Here is a 20358-nt window from a genome sequence, read left to right on the forward strand (position 1 = left end):
GGACCCTGAGATCATGACCCGAGCCGAAGGCAGAGACTTAAACCACTGAGCCACCCAGGCGCCCCGCTTTATTCTTTTTAAATACACATATTCTGTAACGTGGTACCATGATGTTTTTTACTTATCCTCTATTAATGGGCATTTGTTTACTATTTATGAACAGTGCACAGAGAATATCCCTACACATATATCATCTAATACGTGTTGGCTAAATACCTAGTTATGGAATTTTCTGGTCAAAAGGTGTCTTATGTTGAAATATACATAGAGAAGAGAATATGAAGTGAGTAATAATACGATGAAAACTGTCCATGTACATACCATCCTAATGAAGAACTAGAACATTTTTAGAAGCTACTTGTGTATTCCTCTTTAATATCCTCTTTTCCACTTCCCTCTAACACAGTCTTGATTTTTTAGTTTATCATTTTTGTGTGATTTGTGTATATGTGCGTGTTCTTTATACCTTGGGTATATATATTCCTAAAATATGTTATTTAGTTGTGTGAAACAGATAAGCCTAAATTTGATAGATTAAGGGGGAGAACAGTCTTCTTCTTCCTAATGTGCTAAAATTTTGTAATACCTGCTCTTGAGTATTTGGCCTGTTCAACAATTGTGATGGGTACCTTACGATATAGGTTGGCACCTCTTAGTTTGGCAACTTGTATCTTTAAGTTTGAGGATATTTTCTTGAATTAGTTTATTGATTTCTTGTCTGCTGTTTAATAATTTCTTTCATTATCTACATGTTTTATCTCTTGGACTGTTCCAGATTTACTTATTTTTCTCATGTTTCATTTCTTTGGCTTTAAACTTCCTGAGAGATGTTTTCACCTTTATTTTGCATTTTTTCTTTTGAGTTTTCGCTATCATGCTTTTAGTATCTAACATCTCTTTGTTCTCTGAGTGTTCCTATTTTCAGGGTTCAAATATCTTTGAGGCCATTGGTATTTTTTTTTAATTGTTGAATCTTTTAAAATTCAGCCTCATGGTTCCTGCATTCTAAGTAGAATGTTTAGCAAATTATATGATTATTCTTTATTAGTTAAATCTCACCTTTTCTTTCTTCTACCATGTATTTACCATTTTGGCATTCTTCATTGCCAAGTATAGATCAAAATTTCCATTTGTTTTTTCTCTCTTTTTTTTTTTTCTCTTTCTAAGGAACTTCTTTTAAGAATGTTTGTATTTCATGTCTTTCAGTGATGTATTTTCTCAAGCTTTTGTTGGAGAAAAGAGTTTATCTTACCTTCTATTTTGAAGGATATTTTCCCTGAACATAGAATTGTAGGTCAAGGATTGTTTTCTTTTCAGGACTTAGTAAATAGTTAAACCCGTTGTTGCTTGGTTTACAGAGTTTCTGATTAAAAGTGGTTTTTTTTTTTCCTTTCATCTTTTGTATATACACTGTGCTTTTTTTTTTTTTTTTTAAGATTTTATTTATTTTAGTGAGGGCTAGAAGTCACATACATGTGGAGGGGGAGGGAGAAGAAGAGGGAAGGAATCCCAAGTGGACTCAATGTTGAGCTTGAGCTTGGAGCAGACTCAGGGCTTCACTGCAGGATTCTGAGATCACAACCTGATCCAAAATCAAGAGCCTGACACTCCTCCAACTGAACCACACAGGTGAACCCGCCCCCCTTTTTGGGGTTTGTTGAGAGATTCTTAAGTAGACTCTGTGCCCAGCAGGGAGCCAGATGGCGGGCTCAGTCTCAGAACCCTGAGATAATGACTTGACCTGAAATCAAGTGTTGGACACTTGACTGAGTCACTAGGTGCCCCCGCACTGTGTTTGAAGTTTTTTGTTTTGGGTTTTAAATTTTTTTAAAGTAAGCTCTACTGCCAATGTGGTGCTTGAATCCTCTACCAACTGGGCCAGTCAGGTGCCCCAAGAATTGTTGTTGTTGTTGTTGTTGCATTGGTTTTCAGCAGTTTGATTGTAATGTGCCTTGTTGTGTTTTGTGTAAATGCACTTTGGGTAAGTTCAGCTTCTTGGGTCTTTGTGTTTATATTTTTCACGTTAGATAAAGGTTAGCAATTTTTTTTTTCAAAAAAAATTTTTTTTCTTTTCCCTTTGACCTAATTTCTAGGCCCCTACATTAGTGTATCCTAGACTTTTTGTTAATGTCTCACAGATCATGGAGCTGCTTTTATTTTCCTCTTCTCCTTTCCCTCTCTTTTTACCTTTGTCCCCCACCCCCCACCCCCCCTGTCAGGTGTTGGTTTTCTTCCTATGTTCAACCAGGATAAATATAGATTGTAAGCCTGTGTCTGGATTGAGATTTATCTTTTTGGGGGTCTGACTAGTTGCCACAAGTTCATTTGCTGTTCAGCTTGCAAACTTGGTTGGTATTGTCTTCTTGATTTTTTTCCCCCGGTCTAAAATTATTGAAATTTTGAAATTTTACTTTACTGGAATTTCAGAGGGTAAAATGTAGATGTGTTAATATACCATTGTAACCTAAGAGTTTTTCCAGATTTCTTGTTACTTTTTCTTGTTTTAAAACATATACTACATTAAGATTTGAAGTATTTAAAAGGTAGTTACTCTTTCTAGAACTCTTAAGGAATAAGCAGTTTGGTTTTTTTTTCTTTGTTTTCTTTTCCTTTTCTTGGGCAGGAAAGCAAGGTTTATTTTGAGCAATAGCAAAGTGATAGTACAAAGCTCCCAGGAGGGAGGGGACCTGAGAGAGTTGCCCTGATATGATGGAAAAGATGCTTTCAAAAGTGGCAAAAGATAGAAAACTGTTAAGTTAATTGTAAAAGCCAACTCAACCATTATAATAAAAAATTGATGTGTAATACAATGTATAGGCCTGTCTGACATCAAGTAGAATCCAAAAGCCTAAATAAAGTACTAGCCATCTTAGTTCTCTTTTGGAACAAAGTTATACATGGTTAGAGTATCTGATGCACTTGGAACAAAGCCAAGTATAAATTATCTTAGCACTTCATCATAGCTAAGGATGTTTTTATTTCAATATTTTGAAAAAGATGAGCAGTCATGGATTGTATTATTATCTTGATAAGGTGGAAACATCATTTTAATAAAAGTCTGCTGAAGTATTGTAAGTTTAACGTAGAGTTTCTGTTGAAATATATAAATGAACACTTAACTACATATATCTACTTAGCATGTCTCTACAAATATTGTAGAGATACTGTGTTTATATATTCTATCAAAATCATAATGGAATTTTCATTTTAAACTTGATGAAATTATTCTAAATCATAAACTGTGTGGATAAACTAAGCAATATCGAAAGTGCTGAGAGGAAAACCCAAAAGCGTAATAGAAAAATGAATTTCAGTACTAGCTTTAAAAATACTTAAAAATTATGGGGTGCCTGGGTGGCCAGTGGGTTAAGCATCTGCCCTTGGCTCAGGTCATGATCCCAGCTCGCTGGGATCGAGCCCCTCAGCGGGGAGCCTGATTCTTCCTCACCCCACTGCTCATGCTCTCTCTCAGATAAAAAAATAAAATCTTATTATAAAATATTTTAAAATTAGAGTAACAGTTTTGATGAAGAATTGTATCATTATGGAAAAGTAGTAGCCTTATTCATTTCTAAGGAGCTATGTAGTGTCTGTGCAGTGGAATATTTCCAGATGAACTTAATAAAATTCAACAATCTTAAGGTTTAAATTATTCATTAGGTATTTCATCATTTTGTTTAATCTTCTACTCTTATCAAGCATTTCCTGTTTAAAAAAATTTTCATGGATTAAACAATAAATTCGAATGCCTGTTATGTTCTAGTGCTGGAACCACATCTCTGAATGTAATAAAATGTCTGCCTTTATAGAACTGGATTTTATTTTTTGCTTTTGTTTTGTTTGTTTTTTATTTTGTGGTAAGACCAATAAATATGTAATGTCAGATGCTCGTAAGTGCTTTAAAGAAGGATAAAGCAGAATAAGGGATTAATGTAGTGAAGTGAGGCTCTTTAGATTGAATGGTTAGGAGGAAGGCTCACATAATGTAACCATATATTTGTGTCAACACATAAATTAGCTTTTATAAAAATGTTCACTTAACGTTTTCTCCTATTTTTAAGGAGGACTTATGGGACCTGTTAGGATGATTTCATCTGGACATGAGTTAACAACGGATTATGATGAAAAAGCACTTCATGAGCTTGGTTTTAAAGATATGCAGGTACATACAAATGTGGTTTGAGTTTAAATGATCTATTGACTATTATATTCAGCAGTTGAATTATTGAAGGTATCCTTCAAAAGCAGTTATTATTGCTTTTGTTTTAAGCGTATGTTAAGTTTGTGTGTGAAGTTATTTTATACTTCTGAGATTTAGTAAACCAAAACTTGATATGTCTAATTATGTGTTGTTGTTGTTTTCCCCCTTTGCTATTGTTTTTGTAGATGGTATTTGTATCTTTGGGTGCACCAAGGAGAGAACGGAAAGGGGAAGGTGTTCAGCTGCCAGCATCTTGCCTACCACCTCCTCAGAAGGAGAACATTCCAATGCTTTTGCTTTTACAAGAGCCTCATTTAACTACTCTTTTTGATTTATTAGAAATGCTTGCATCATTTAAACCACCCTCAGGAAAAGTGGCAGTGGAAGATAGTGAGGTGACTTTATCATTTCATTTTTATAGTGTTTTATTTGTCTTTCAAGTGGAAAATAATTTTCTCAGTAATGTCTTTTAAGATTTTATTACAGAGAGCATGTGTGCATGTGCAGGGGGAGGTCCGGAGAGAGAGGGAGAGAATCTCAAGCAGACTCTCCACTGAGCGTGGAGCCCATCAGAGGGCTCAGTCTCACGACCCTGAGATCTTGACCCAAGTGGAATCAAGAGTCAGACACTTAACTGACTGAGCCACCGAGGTGCCTCATTCTCAGTAATCTCTTAAGAACAATAAAATACAGGGACCCATTTATTCATTCAGTAGGTATTTAAGTGCCTATTATGATATGGTTACACTCTTTCAAGTATGGTTTTATAAGGATCAAAGTAGGCACAGTTTCAGCCTTCAGTCCAGTAGGGAAGACAAATAATTGATATGCCTGGCAGACAGTTTCAGGTAAACTAACAGCTAAATTTTAGATAGAGGTAGCTGCTAAGACTAACATTATTAGGGAGTAGTGATAAGAAACTCATTTATATATTATTTGGTCAGGGAAGTTTTCTCTGAGGGAAACCATATGTGATCTGAGCTAGAAAGATGAAAAGGAGCCAGCAAAATAAGGAGAATTGAGGGATCATCTGCACACAATAATCTCATTCCTGAAGCCCTTCATATAAGGAATCAGGCAGGTCTAGGAGTTGTTGGAGAGCTAATAATGAGTGGAATGTGGAGAGTGGTGGGAGAGGAACAAGATTGGAAAGGTGAGTAGAACCAAACTGGCTATGGCAGCTTGCTTCCATTTTACTCATAGTAAGGTGAACAGCAGTAAACTGTTCTACGCAGAGGAAGGAGCACATGTTCTGATTCTGGTTTTCAAGGTAATAGATTTATTTAGCAAGAATAGAAAAAGCAGTGAGACTCCTAATGCACTAATCCAAGGAAGACTTCACGGTGTCCTGGAATAGAATGACGGGAATGGACAAATAAAGTTGATTTAATTGGATTTCATTAAGAGTGGGATAGACTCATGTTCAGGAACAAGAAAAACTGGAGATTGTGTCCAGGATTGTCTTGAGCAACTGGGTAGATTCCATTTGAGATGAAGAATGGATGTTTGTGGGATATCAAGTGGAGATGTCAAGGAAGTAGTTGGATAAATGAGTTTGGAGCTCAGAGCATGGGCTTGGTCTGGAGAAATAAGATATGGGTAATCACTATAAAGATAGTATTTGAACTCTAGAGAGTATATGAGATCACCTAAAGGATTCAGTATTAGTCTGCTGACTTTGTTTTTTTAAATGCCTTTAAATGGACTTATCCTAAGATGATGTTCATTGATGTGTTTCATGCTATGAATTATTTTGAGATTGAGTGACATTCAGTGCTGTTTTTTCTACTCTTCTGCTTTCTACTATTCTTTAATCAGTTGCTACTATTCTTTCTTTCTCAAGAATGTTAAATGACTCTTTTCCATGTTTCCAAAATGTGTTTGATCATGGATGCATGGTAGCTGCTGTTGAGTCCTCTGTTCCCCATAGCCTTTTCTCTTGTGGTGGCACATTTTAAAATTCTTTAAAAATCTGGAGTGTGTGGGTGGCTCAGTCAGTTAAGCATCTGTCTTTAGCTCAGGTCATGATCCTAGAGGCCTGGGATCGAGCCCCACATCAGGCTCCCTGCTCAGCAGAGAGTCTGCTTCTCCCTCTCTACTGTTCCCCTTGTTTGTGCCATCTCTCTCTGTGTCAAATAAATAAATCTTTAAAAAAAAATTTTAAATTCCTTTAAAAATCCTTCTTTTGTTCAAGTAGAATAATCAGTAACAGATGGCCTTGAACCTTTTCCCTTTTGCCACAAATACTTAATGACTTCTTCATGTCAGCACCATTTGGGCAGTTTAAAAGCAAGAAAGATAATTAGAAAAATTCTTCACTTTTCTGGGAGGTGGCTGTGCAGTATGTTATGAGAACTTAGGGGGGGGGACAAAAATTTGGGGAAGGTTTTGCAAAAGGGGAGTCTTTTAAATTGGGTCTAGCTGGGGAAGCAAAGAGAAGCATTACAGATTCACAGAAAAGTGAATGCATGTTTAAAACATTGGGAGCATGAGTATAGTGTAATTTAAAAAAAAAAAAAGACCAAAAAGGAGATTGGAACCTGTACCACAAAGGGCCATGTGAGATTTTTCTTCTTTGTAAAATGGATTGCCATCATCATGGAAGGTTTTAAAGGAACAAAATGAAATCTGTTACGGGCTATTGGAAACAAAGTTTAGGTGTTACTGTGGTGGACATATTAGAGAAAGACTGGAGGTAGGAGGCCCAATTGATAGGTCATTGTAATAGTCCACCTGAGGCCTGAACTGGAGGGGAAGAATTCATTTTATAGTAGATACTTGCTGGAATTTGTGCCAAGTATGCCATTGTCAATGTGGGGTGTCTTTGTTGTCAAGACTGGTTTGGTCTTGCAGAAGGTTATAAAAATAAAGGGTAGGGCTTTTTAACATAGTATAACATAACATAACATAGTATATAGTCATTTACACCTGGGTTTTTTTTTTCTCCTCATATTTTTTTTTTTTTTTGCATAGAATACATCCTTTTTTTTTTTTTCTTCTTCTTCTTTTTTTAAACTTGGTGTTTACAAAGGAATGGATTCTTTTTTACTGAAAACTTTCAGTGCCATTTCCCCAGCTAAACCAAAAGTGTTACTTTGGGTTGCTTTTTTTCATCAGGATGAGAAAAGCAAAGGATACTTTGAAACTCCAAGATTTGCTTGCTTTCAATGTATACTAGCTTTGTATCATTATACATAAAGAACTAAACTTTCTATAGGTATATAGAAGAATCTTTTGACATCCCATTATTATAGTGAAAAAAATCATTACGGCAGCAGCAGTAATAGACTTATAAAAATTCATACTCTGGAAAATTCTAAAGTGGCAAATTTTAGCTTTAGTTGTTTTACCTCTTGAGGTTATGCTTTAATTTTTTAAGTAAAAGAAACCTACTTCTTACATATTTTTTGATACATTCTTCGGGTTACTATTATCTCAGGATCTTAAAGAATTCAAATATAGGGGTACCCAGGTGGCTTACTCGCTGAGCATCTGCCTCCAGCTCAGGTCATGATCCCATGGGATTGAACCCTGTATTGGGCTCCCTGCTCCAGGAGCTTGCTGTGGGCTCTCTCTCTCTCTCTCTCTCTGAGATAAATAAAATCTTAAAGATAGAATTCAGACTTAATAGATAATGGCAAAAAGTAGGTTCTTTAAAATTGTTTGCTTTCTTCTTAATTCTCTGCTTATCTGAGACTGGAAAATAAGGTATGGATTAGCAGTATAAAAATGAAACAGCTGTACTCCTTTTCCCAGATGTAAGATCAAGGATTTAATTCATCATTACCAGGACTTTGTCCTAGTTAGAGTAGTGACCTGCAAAGAGGAAACAGTTGGTAATGTTCTTGAAATTTATTTGAATGGCTTTGTAAAACAGATGTTTTCACTTCTATTTGAAACATTTCGTAAATAAAGTGCCAAGATTTACAGGTTACTTTTTTTTCCCAAAAAGCGTTCAGTAACAACAAGTTGAAAAACTACTACCTTGTCATGATGATCAATTTATTGAATAAATGTATTTGTTGTTTATGAATAAAAAATAAAATAATAAACAAAGGTATAAATTATTTACCATGAAACAATGGTTTATTTCTCACTTTTAAAGACTGAAAAATATTATCAAATTTGATAAGGGTTTTATGCAAAAAAGTTTGAGTGTAGGTGTTGTTTTTTTTTTAAGTGATCTGTCTTGATCAGCAGTTGTTCTTATTTGTGTAGAGCTTAAGATGTGAAGAACTTCATCTTCATGCAGAAAATCTCTCTAGGCGTGTATGGGAGCTACTGATGCTTCTTCCTACATGTCCTAACATGTTGATGGCATTCCAGAATATCTCAGATGAACAGGTAAACCCATAAAGTCTTTTCACTCTCCTAGAGGATGGCACCATTTTACGTTTCTCCAGTGTATGAAATTGCTTGACCTATATCCTCAATAAAATTTTGCCCATTTAATAGGTAAAAAGCATCAGTTCATTCAACATTCATTTATTTGTTAGTGAGGTTGAATAACATAGGCCTAATACAAGGCTAAGGTTCTCTAAAATTATCTTTAGAAAACATAATTTGGCTTTATATTAGTATTTTTTCATAGTATGTTCTATATTCTGATATAGTCATGACCTCACGAGTGTGTTAGATGTCTTTGTAAAGATGTGTTAAAATTAGATTAATTTTTTAAAAAGCTATATAATAAAGGGTTATTTTGTGGAGATACCAATAGAACACTTACAGGAGGAATGGAAAAACAGTGTCCTAATGTTGTACACTAATGGTTTTTTATGATTTGGTTCTTGGCCACGTGATTTCAGAAGGTCCTATATCTCAAATGATGTAGATGTGAATAAGGTAGGCCTGGCAAATGGTGGTTGATGACTCAGAGTAGCTCTAATAATGTTGTCAAACATGTACATTGTATGAATATCACATCATAAATTGAGATTAGAAAAGAATATTTTATGATTTATATATTTGTGACTTAAATGTGTAGGTGTGACTTTATTAAATATAGATTTTATTGCTGTATCTTTAAAAGTTAAAGCATTCAACTAGGCTGCACAGTGTTTTCATTGGAAAGATATTGAATTGCCTCAAGATAGATTTTTTTTCGTATGCTGCTGTTTGTATATTAATTTTAACAAAATTTAATGAATAATTGGTGTTTTAAGCATACTGTGAGTACCGGTTATACAATAGGTCTTCATATGTTTGAAAATATTTCAGTGTATATGTAATAATTGAGTTCTTACATAGCATCACTTTCTTTAAAGTTTATTTTGGGAGGGATCCTTTAGTAAGTTGGTTTGAGAAAACCTGTGTTTTTCTTTTTTTAATTTAAGAGTAATGATGGACTTAATTGGAAAGAACTTCTCAAAATTAAAAGTGCTCACAAGCTATTATATGCCCTGGAAATTATTGAAGCACTAGGAAAACCTAACAGGAGGATAAGGAGAGAATCAACGGTAATTGAATGTCCATTCTTACCATGAAATATTTGTATTTTGTCTGAAGCTGAATTCCAGAATGTGTTATTTTTCAATTCTAAAGTAATTTCTTTCTCCTGCACCTGTTCTTCTCATTTTTTTGCCATTCCCACAGGGAAGTTACAGTGATCTTTATCCAGATTCAGATGATTCAAGTGAGGATCAAGTGGAAAATAGTAAAAATTCCTGGAGTTGCAAGGTTTGATCATATGTGTTATGCAGTGTATTGATAAAAATTCTCTCTAATTTTCCAAAACAAGCTATCATAATTATTAATTGGTTGTAAACTAATTTACTATTAAAATAAAGTTGTTACTATTAAAATAAAGTTTAAAAATTGTGTATTACTCAAAATCACAGGTAAAGGTGAGATTATTTAATGCCTCGGTGCTGTTGTTTTTAGCACTTACTTTTTTTCTTTATTGGAATACTTTGTTAGGACATACTAGTGTCTGCAATTAAATGGTCAATGGAATATAAAAATATCTCTATAGATATTTGCAAGAATCTTTTTAAAAATCTTCTTGAAAATAAGATGTGTTATTACTTTGCTTTGAAGTATTTTGGTTATTTAAAACAGTAATTTCTTAGATTAAAGATACGTAATGTTTTACGTATGCATGTACATAAACATACACACACGTATCCAGTTACTCAATCAAAAAACAAGTTTTTATGACATTTTATAGCTGTGTCTCTCTTACTGGTACTCTTACAATTGCTTACAGTTTGTTGGTGCTGGAGGGCTTCAACAATTACTAGAAATTTTTAATTCAGGAATTCTGGAGCCTAAAGAGCAGGAATCCTGGACTGTGGTAAGTCAGAGTTCACTTTTTAAACCAGTTCATAGTTATTCTGTTTTTAAGCACTTCTGGTTTTCATTAGCAATTATAACTTTTGCTACATGCTTCATTGTTATAAGGAAGATTATGGAGTGTAGTAAAATTGATTTTTTAAAAAATAGGGAGTCTGATAAACTAATTATTCTTGAAGAGTTCTTCATATCAATTCTGTTAAACTTTTAAGTGCCAAAATTCATGACTCTAAACTGTGGCTAATTCATAAACATTTTTCCTTTAGGTTGATAAATTACATATGAATAATTATATAGTCTGAGTGTTTGGATGCTTTTTAAAAAATGGTTTATAAATGTTCAGTTTTGAAAAACACCCTTTTTCATTGCTTTGTTTTGTTTTGACTATTTCTTCCTTTATAATAGTGCTGCTCAAATAGTGTTTCCAGACCATTTGTGATTGGTCTGAGATGAAATAGGTGCAGAAATTGGAAGTAAGCCTTCAGAAATTATAGCTGTTGAACATTGCTGCAGAATTTTGTAGCATTTCACAAAATTATTGGTCCTCAACAAAATGAAACTTTTTTTAAAGGTGCTTTTACTTTACCACTATTAACTTGAAGAAGCACTATTCTACGGTATCAGGAAAATAAAATTGTTTGTGGGATACTAAAAAATTGATACTGGTATACCAAACTGCAAAATCTGGTTTTGAACTAAATGGACTGAATGCTCCATTTCCTGAACTCCAACAAAACAGAATAGCATTATCAAACATACCATTCAAATATTAATTTTTTAGTACTTGTGTTTTAGAATTATCTTGGAACCTAGGAATCAGGTGTTCTTGATTTAATATCAAGTTAATAAAAGAAGATACATTCAGAAAGCCTATTACTGTGTACTAAGATGTAATTCTTACCACTGGTTTTAATACTTACTTTTATGTATTTTATTACGATATTTGCCTTTTTAGAATACTCTGTTCAATTATTAATTATTGTAGTTCTGTGACTTACAGTGTCTGTTGTGTTTTATTGTTAGTCATGTCTTTATTGCCCCACTCATCTCTTAGAATTCTTTCTTTTAAATTAAATTTTATTTTTTCAGTGTTCCAAGATTCATTGTTTAATGCACCACACCCAGTGCTCCATGCGATACATGCCCTCCTTAATACCCACCACCAGGCTCACCCAATCCCCCACTCCCTTCCCCAGTCTCTTAGAATTCTAGTGTGCCTTAGTTCTTTAGCAAAGTGGGAAAACTTAACCAAAATTTTGAGTGAGTAGTTATGTATCATTTATAGGAATTTTGTTTATAAACCGCTGTAAATTTAGTTTTGAATAAAGTTTATAGGGAATCCAGCATAAGCTAGAGGTTTTTTTCCCTCAGTTTCCTTTGAAATTGTGGATACTTTTGTGAGGTATTACCAATGAAAAAATTTTAACTACTGTATATGACACATTGTGCAATGCCTGAGATGCTAAGTATGCCTGAGATTGCTTTCTAGTCAACTGATATCCACTATTTATAATGCATGTCTCCTAACATATTATAGAATACTTAAAAATTCAGTCATTCTTGTTAGACAATTTAATTTTTTTCTCTTTAAAATGAATTTGAGGTATACTTTCAAATTAAAATTTTTTTGAGATAGAATTCACATACAGTAAAAGTCAACCTTTTAAAAAGCAGTGATTTTTAGTACATTGACAACTATTACCACTAATGCCAGAACAAGTTTCAAACCCTTAAAAAAGAAACCCCGTATCTACTCGCAGTCACTCCTCATTTTTTCTCTGAAACGTTTCAGTTTCAGGCAGCCACTAATCTAATCTACTTACTATCTCTATGGATTTGCTTATTATGGGCATTTTATATAACTGAAACCATATAATATGTATATATGGTCCTTTGTGACTGGCTGCTTTCACTTAGCATAATGTTAAGGTTCATTCTTGAAAGTAGTGTGTCATCTAAGGTCACAAATATTAATGAGTATGTTTTCTTTTAAGAATTTTACAGTCTAGGGGCGCCTGGGTGGCTTAGTGGATTAAAGCCTCTGCCTTCGGCTCAGGTCATGATCCCAGGGTCCTGGGATCGAGCTCTCTGCTCGGCAGGGAGTCTGCTTCCCCCTCTCTCTCTGCCTGCCTCTTTGCTTACTTGGGATCTCTCTCTGTCAAATAAATAAATAAAATCTTTAAAAAAAAAAAGAATTTTACAGTCTAAAAATTTTTTTATAGTGTTTAGGTCTTTGATCCATTTAAGTTAATTTTTGTGTGTGATAGTAAGTTGAAGTATAGTTTTCATATAGTAGTTAATGAACTCATTTTAAAAAATAGTTTAAGTTTTGAAAAATGTAGGTATTTGTGTAATCCACCAACAGAAACAAGATATAGAACATTGCTATTACCTCAGAAGTTCCACTCTGCGTCCGCCCCCTCCCCCCCCCCCAAGAGAAGGAGAGAGCAGGAGAAAATGAAGGGGAGGGGCAGAAGGAGGGAGGGAGAGAGAATCCTGAGCAGATTCCACACCTGACACTAGACTTGATCTCACAACCTGAAATCATGACTTGAGCGAAAATCAGGAGTCAGACACTTATCTGACTGAGCCACCAAGGCACCGGTCCACCCTGTTTTTTTTGTTGCTATTTTACCATCTGTTTCCCCCATTCTCCCAACCAGCCAGCCCTAAGCAACCACTGATTGGCCTTTCGTTGTTATAGATTACATTTGCATTAATAGAATTCCTTATAAATGGAATAAAATGGTATGTGTTCTTTGTATCTGGTGTCTTTTACACAACATGTATTTTGAGGCTAATGTATATGTATATACACTGTATGTATTGGTTGGTTGTGAGTTTTTATTGCTGTGTAGTATATCTCTTTATAGGTATACTACTCCTTACTTAATCCACTCAACTTATTGATGGACATTCTGAGTTTCTGGTTTTGGGCTATTAAGAGTAAAGTTAACAAGCATTCATATTCAAGCCTTTTTGTGTACATATGTCTTTGTTTCTCTTGGGTAAATACAAAGAAAGAATTTGCTGAATAATATGGTAAATGTAAAATTAACTTTGTAAGAAACTGCTGAAGTGTTTTCCTAAGCAGCTGTACCATACAGTATATAAGCGTTGCAATTGCTTCATATCCTCAGCAACAGTTGGTGTGGTCAGTCTTTTTAATTTGAGCCTTTCAACTAGGTATGTAGTATCATCTCATGGTGCTTTTGCTTTGCATAATCTCTCGTGACTGGCAGTGTTGAATATCTTTACGTGTGCTTTACATGACTATGCTGGTTTGTTTGTTTTTTTAAATCATTATGAAAAACATTTAACATTTACTGTCTTAACCATTTTTAAGTGTGTAGTTCACTGGTATTATATACTTTCCCCTTATAGTGGAATTGTCACTACCATCCATCCCCATTACTATTTTCATTTTTTTAAAAGGTTTATTTATTTATTTATTTGAGAGAGAGCACGCACGGAGGGAGCCGTGAGAGGGAGAAGCAGACTCCCTTCTGAGCAGAGAGCCCAATGTGGGGCTCAGTCCCAAGACCCTGAGATCATGACCTGAGCCAAAGGCAGATGCTTAACTGATTGAGTCACCCAGGTGCCCCATTTTCATCCTGTAAAATTAAAACTATACCTGTTAAACAGTGTCTCCCTATTTTCCCCTCCCCCCATCCCAAGACAAACCACCAAGACAAACTTTGTCTCCATAATTTTGACTACTCTGAGTACCTCCTGTAAGTGGAATCATATGGTATTTTTCTTTCTGTGACTAGCTTATTTCACTAGCAGATTGTCCTCCAGTATCATCCTTACTGTAGCATATTGCAGAATTTCCTTCCTTTTAAGCTGAATAATATTCCATCATATGCAGTGTGTACCACATTTTGCTTATCCATGTAGTCATCAATGGACATGGGTTGCTTCTATATTCTCTCTGTTCTGAGTAATGCTGTTATGAATATAGATGTATAAATGTCTTAGAAACCCTGCTTTCAGTTCTTTTGGGTACATACCCAGAAGTGGAATTGCTGGCTCATATGGTAGTTATGTTTTCAATTTTTTGAGGAACCACCGTACAATTTTCCACAACAGCTGTATCATCTTACATTCCTACCAGTAGTGCACAAGGGTTCTAATTTCTCCCTATATTTGCCAGTAACACTTTAATTTTCTGATTTTTTGGTATTAGCCATCCTACTGGCTGTGAGGTTGGTTTCAATTCACATTTTCTTAATAAACAGTGAAGTTGAGGACCTTTTCTTGTGCTTATTGGCCATTTGTGTATTATAGTTTGCCAGTATCTTCTCCCTTCTGTAGGTTGCTGTTTTACTCTGTGGATAGTCTTATGCACAAAATTTTTCTGTCTTTTTTTCTTTTTTTACCTGTCCTTTGGTGTCCTAAGAAATCATGTGTCCAATCCATTGTCATGAAGCTTCTATCCTGTTTTCTCCTAAGAATTTATTTTAGGCGTTATATTTAGGGCCTTCATTCATTTTGAGTTAATTTTCATATATGGTGTTTTAGTGTATAAGGGCCTAACTTTATGCTTTTGTATATGGATACTGAAATTCTGTCCCTTCTCCCACTGAATGGTCTTGGCACCCTAGTCAAAAATCATTTGACCATATACGGGTTTTTTCTGGGTGCTCTTTTCCATTCCATTAATCTATATGTAATGTCTTTATGCAATACCACATCATGTTGATTGCTATTGCTCAGTATTATAAGCTATAATGAGGAGGTGTGAATCCTCCAATTTTGTTATTTTAAGATTGTATTGTTTCTGGGGTCCCTTGAGATTTCATATGAATTTAAGTATGTGTTTGGATGCCTTTTGTTTCTTAAGCATCCAACTGGAAAGGAAAGAGTAAATCGTTGAGGCCAAAACTTCCACTACTATGTTGAATAGAAGTTAGGAAAGCAGGTATCCTTGCTTTATTCCTCATTTTAGTGGAATAGCTTTTAGTCTTTCACAATTGAATGATTTTTCACTATTTTTCATATATAGCTTTTATTATGTTTAGGTAATTTTGTTCTATTTCTCGGGGTTTTTTTTTTTTGAGTATTTTTATCATGAAAGAGTGTTGAATTATTTCATATGCTTTTTCTGCATCAATTGAGATGACCATTTGTCTTTTTTCTTCATTTTGTTGTGTGGAGTATTGAGTCTTGCATGTTGAACCATCTTTGCATTCCAAGAACAAATCCCACTTGGTCATGGTGTGTAATCCTTTTAATATGTTGCCAGGTCCTGTTTGCTAATGTTTTTCTAGGATTTTTGCATCATTGTTCATAGGGGATATTGGTCTGTACTTTTTCTGTAGTGTCTTTGTCTGGCTTTGATATCTTAGTTATGCTGGCTTCATAGAATGAAGTGGGAGTGTTCCCTTCTTGGAAAATTTGGTAAGGGTTGGTATTAGCACTTCTTTAAATGTTTGGTAGAGGGATGCCTGGGTGGCTCAGTCATTAAGTCTGCCTTCAGCTTGGGTCATGATTCTGGGTCCTGGGATTGGGATCCGCATTAGACTCCCTGCTTGGTGGGAAGCCTGTTTCTCCCTCTCCCACTCCCCTTGCTTGTATTCCCTCACTTTTTGTTTGTCACATAAATAAACAAAATCTTTAAAAAATAATGTTTGGTAGAATTTATTAATGAACCCATCAGGTCTAAGGCTTTTCTTTGTTGGGAGATTTTAAATTATAAGTCTATTCAGATTTTCTATTTCTTTATCATTTGAGTCTTTGCTAGGTTTTGTTTTCTAGGGATTTGTCCATACATGTAGGTTTTCCAGCTTTTTTGGCTTACAGTTATTTATACTATTCCTGTAATCCTTTTTATTTCTGTAGACTTGGTAGAAAAACTCCTACTTTTATTTCTGATTTTAGTAATTTCCTCTTTATTTTTTAGTTCTTTTAGCTAAAAGGTTGTCAGCTTTGTTCTTTTCAAAGAATGAATTTTTTTTTCTAAGAATGACCTTTTATTTACATTGATTTTTTTTTCTATTTTGTCCTTTTTTAACTCTTCTTTAGTATTTCCTTCTTTCTGCTAGCTTTAGGTTTTGTTTATTCTTTTTCTAGAACTTAAGTTGGAAAGTTAGATTGTTGATTTGAGATCTTTTTATTTTTTTATTTTTAAATTTTTTGTTTTTTATTTTTTTATAAACATACAATGTATTTTTATCCCCAGGGGTACAGGTCTGTGAATCGCCAGGTTTACACACTTCACAGCACTCACCATAGCCCATACCCTCCCCAGTGTCCATAACCCCACTCCCCCTCTCCCAACTCCCCCTCCCCCCAGCAACCCTCAGTTTGTTTTGTGAGATTAAGAGTCACTTATGGTTGAGATCTTTTTATTTTTAATGTGTTCATAGCTATGAATTTTCTGCATTAGTTCTTCTTTTCACTGCATCTCATAAGTTTCACATTGACCATAGTTTTTTTCTTTTCATGAAGTGTGTATCCATATCTTGGGGTCCCCACACCCCCTCTTTCCTTTCCTTTCCGATCTTAGTAAAAGAGGACCCCCCCCTTAATTTGGACAAATTTTTCTGCTATGTATGTATGGGAATATTGCGCTCAATCCGTGGCTGACTTTTTCTTTATTTTGACAGTGTTGTGGGGTTTTTTTAAGATTTTATTTATTTATTTATTTGACAGAGATCACAAGTAGGCAGAGAGGCAGGCACAGAGAGAGGGGGAGGCAGACTCCCTGCTGAGCAGAGAGCCCGATGTGGGGCTGGCTCCATCCTAGGACCCTGGGATCATGACCTGAGCCGAAGGCAGAGGCTTTAACCCACTGAGCCACCCAGGCGCCCCTTGACAGTGTATTTTAAGCAGAGAAGTATTTAATTTTAACAGTATCCTATCTAAGAAATCTTAGTTTGAAGTCCATAAGGATTTTCTCCTGTTTTTTCTTCTATAAGTTTTATTGTTATCATTTGCATTTAGTTCTGTGATGCATTTTTTTTTTAAAGATTTCATTTATTTACTTGAGAGGTAGAGAGGGAGAGAGAGAAAGGGTTAGCAAGGAAGAGGGAGAAGCAGGCTCCCCACCAAGCAGGGAAGCCTGATATGGGCTTGATCCCAGGACTCTGGGATCATGACCTGAGCTGAAGGCAGACGCTTAACCCACTGAGTCACCCTGGCACCCCATGTGATGCATTTTGAGTTAATTTTTGTATATGTAGAGAGAGGTTGAGGGTTTTTTGTTTGTTTGTTTGTTTGTTTTATATGGCTGTTCAGTTTCCTAGCACCGTTTGTTGACAGGACTGTTACTGAAATTTCTTGGTATCTTTCTTGAAAATCTATAATACACTATTGCTGAATTCTCTTCCCTGGTATATTGGTATAGCTGTACAGTTTGGCAGTGGGATTAGAAAGATAGGAAAGTAACTGTTGGAGAGACTATGAAACTCTTATCTTACACATAAATGATAGTAATTACACATAAATGATAGATATATATGATATATAAAGGAAGTGTTTTTACTTTAAATCAGTTAGAAATGGAATTTTCATAGTAAATAATATTTTACCAAATATTTCTTTTATGTAAAATGCAGAATTTTCAGTTGAGGTTTTTTTTTTTTTAAGAATTCTTAAGAATTCTTTGGCTCCAAAATATTGGGCTATATGCCACTTGCATGGGGAAACAACTTAAAATACTTTGTCTCTTAATTCATTTTGGTGATAGGTAAATTATATCTTTGTTTACATTATAGTAATTTTTTAAAAATTATGGTATATTCTGAGCAGTATGTTTGTTTTTTTTTTTTAAATCCTATATCTGATATTTGTATGATGTTTTCTTCTTTACCTCTTAGTACCTAGATGTTTTCTTTTTTAAGATTGGATTGCTACTGGGGCGCCTGGGTGGCTCAGTGGTTTAAGCCTCTGCCTTCGGCTCAGGTCATGATCTCTGGGACCTGGGATCGAGCCCTGCATCGGGCTCTCTGCTCAGTGGGGAGCCTATTTGTCCCTCTCTCTCTGCCTGCCTCTCTGCCTACTTGTGACCTCTCTCTGTCAAATAAGTAAATAAAATATTTTTAAAAAATTGGATTGCTACTCTGTATAGTACATGAGTAAGTAAAATTTCTTTAGCACGTTGATAAAATACTAGGTATAATTATTTTTTACTTTCTAGCTTTCAATTTCAGGTTATATAGTGGCCATGTTAAATTAATCAAAAGAGTGAAATGACATTTTCTTCTTATCCACAGTGGCAGCTAGACTGTCTTGCTTGCTTGCTGAAGTTAATATGCCAGTTTGCAGTAGATCCATCTGATTTGGATTTAGCTTATCATGATGTCTTTGCCTGGTCTGGTATAGCAGAAAGCCATAGGAAAAGAACTTGGCCTGGTAAATCGAGAAAGGCTGCTGGTGATCATGCCAAGGGTCTTCATATACCAAGATTAACAGAGGTAAAGTGCAGAAGTTGCCATTAAATTGTGTAGTGAATTCTGTTTGTGTTTTACAAAGTTAAAAATACATTAATGCAGAAGAAATGTGATCCTAGATTACACAATATGACCTAACAGCTGAAGTGATATCTTCATTTTTAATCCAGTAGTAGTAATTTTGAAATAGTAATATTTTTCAGTTCTTTATCCAAATTGCAGGAATGAATTATATGCCATATTGATGTTCTCCAATTATAGGATTTACATCTGGTAATTTATATACTAAATTTTTGAGGGTCCATTTAGGGAAACTATCCATACCAGGTGTTTTCAACAGAGGAGATTTAAAATAAAGAATTGGTTTCACATATCTGCATTGGAGGGCTAAATGTACAAAAAGAAAATACTGAGGTAATCCAGACAGGTAACCATTCAGCACCCCTAGTGTTTGTGGAACATATAGAAAAAGGTTGGAAGATACCAGAAATGAGGTTATAAGGAAGGATCTTGTTGACCTAGGGTTGAGGCCTTGGAGGAAGGGGTTCTGTTACTATTCCTGAGACCAAATGGCTTCTCCTAGGTAAAATACTTAACAGTACAGTGCTGTCAGAAAAAGCAAGGAAGTAATCTCTGTTCCAGGTTGACAGAACCTCATAGGAAACAAGCTGGCAACTTAGTTTGTGATGTACCAGCCATAGAATCGCAAAGCAAGTCTATAGCATGATAGATTTAGAGCTAAACAAAAATGGTACAATAACTGGCACATCTAGTAGTATAATTAGAATTCTGTCAGTGGTTCATGTGATCAAATATTTGCCCTTAGAATGGGTCACTGGACTGGAAGTGACGTGAGATAAAGACAAGTTTTTAGTGAGATCTCTTACTCATTTGTAACCTTTTGAGAATAGTACCATGCCTCATAGCTGCCCAAGAAACACCAGAGTAATGAGTTGTTTCTAGAGAGAAATATCATAGTGAAACATAAGTTGGAAACTACTGGTGAAATTGAACTTGAAGCCTATTTTCCTTTCAGAATTTTGGGAGATTAAGTGGGACAAGTGACCTCTGCTAGGATTATAAATCATTTACAGTTAATACAATTAAAATAGAACTGTGGGGACTACAGTGTAATCTATATGTGTTCTATACTGTTGCATATTATCAACTACTTATTTTTAACCTTGCATTGCTATAATGTGCTAGTTATTTTTTTTTCCTAGAATAATCTTCCCAGGTTATAATTTAAAAACTCAAATTGATTGTGTTCCTTTCTGTTAACTCATTAAATAACTTCAAAGCTTTTGACCTTAATTAGTCATCTCCTCTTGAGATTTTAATAACATATAGTATAGATATAAAATACATGCACACATAAGTTTTTAAAAGTTTGTGTTTTTTTCACATGTATGCAAGTACATGATTATTGACAATAATTCAGAATATACAGGTGAACCTTCCCTCCCA

The 20358-nt window shown here is 34.8% G+C and overlaps 1 protein-coding gene across 5 annotated transcripts in view; it reads left to right on the plus strand.

The window, feature by feature from the left end:
• Positions 1-20358, plus strand: part of USP34 (ubiquitin specific peptidase 34) — a 233901-nt gene that overhangs the window by 130825 nt on the left and 82718 nt on the right. For all 5 annotated transcript variants that reach the window (XR_006815060.1, XM_045979050.1, XM_045979054.1 and 2 more), the window contains 7 exons: positions 4062-4162; positions 4387-4596; positions 8420-8545; positions 9538-9660; positions 9797-9880; positions 10410-10496; positions 18715-18915. Coding sequence is in view for 4 of the 5 variants with exons in the window: in XM_045979050.1 (XP_045835006.1) it covers positions 4062-4162; positions 4387-4596; positions 8420-8545; positions 9538-9660; positions 9797-9880; positions 10410-10496; positions 18715-18915 (932 nt within the window). In the remaining variant the exon portion in view is untranslated. The remainder of the gene's footprint in view (positions 1-4061; positions 4163-4386; positions 4597-8419; positions 8546-9537; positions 9661-9796; positions 9881-10409; positions 10497-18714; positions 18916-20358) is intronic.

The sequence above is a fragment of the Meles meles genome, chromosome 15 (assembly GCF_922984935.1).
Source record: "Meles meles chromosome 15, mMelMel3.1 paternal haplotype, whole genome shotgun sequence".
In the NCBI taxonomy this organism is placed as follows: Eukaryota; Metazoa; Chordata; class Mammalia; order Carnivora; family Mustelidae; genus Meles; species Meles meles.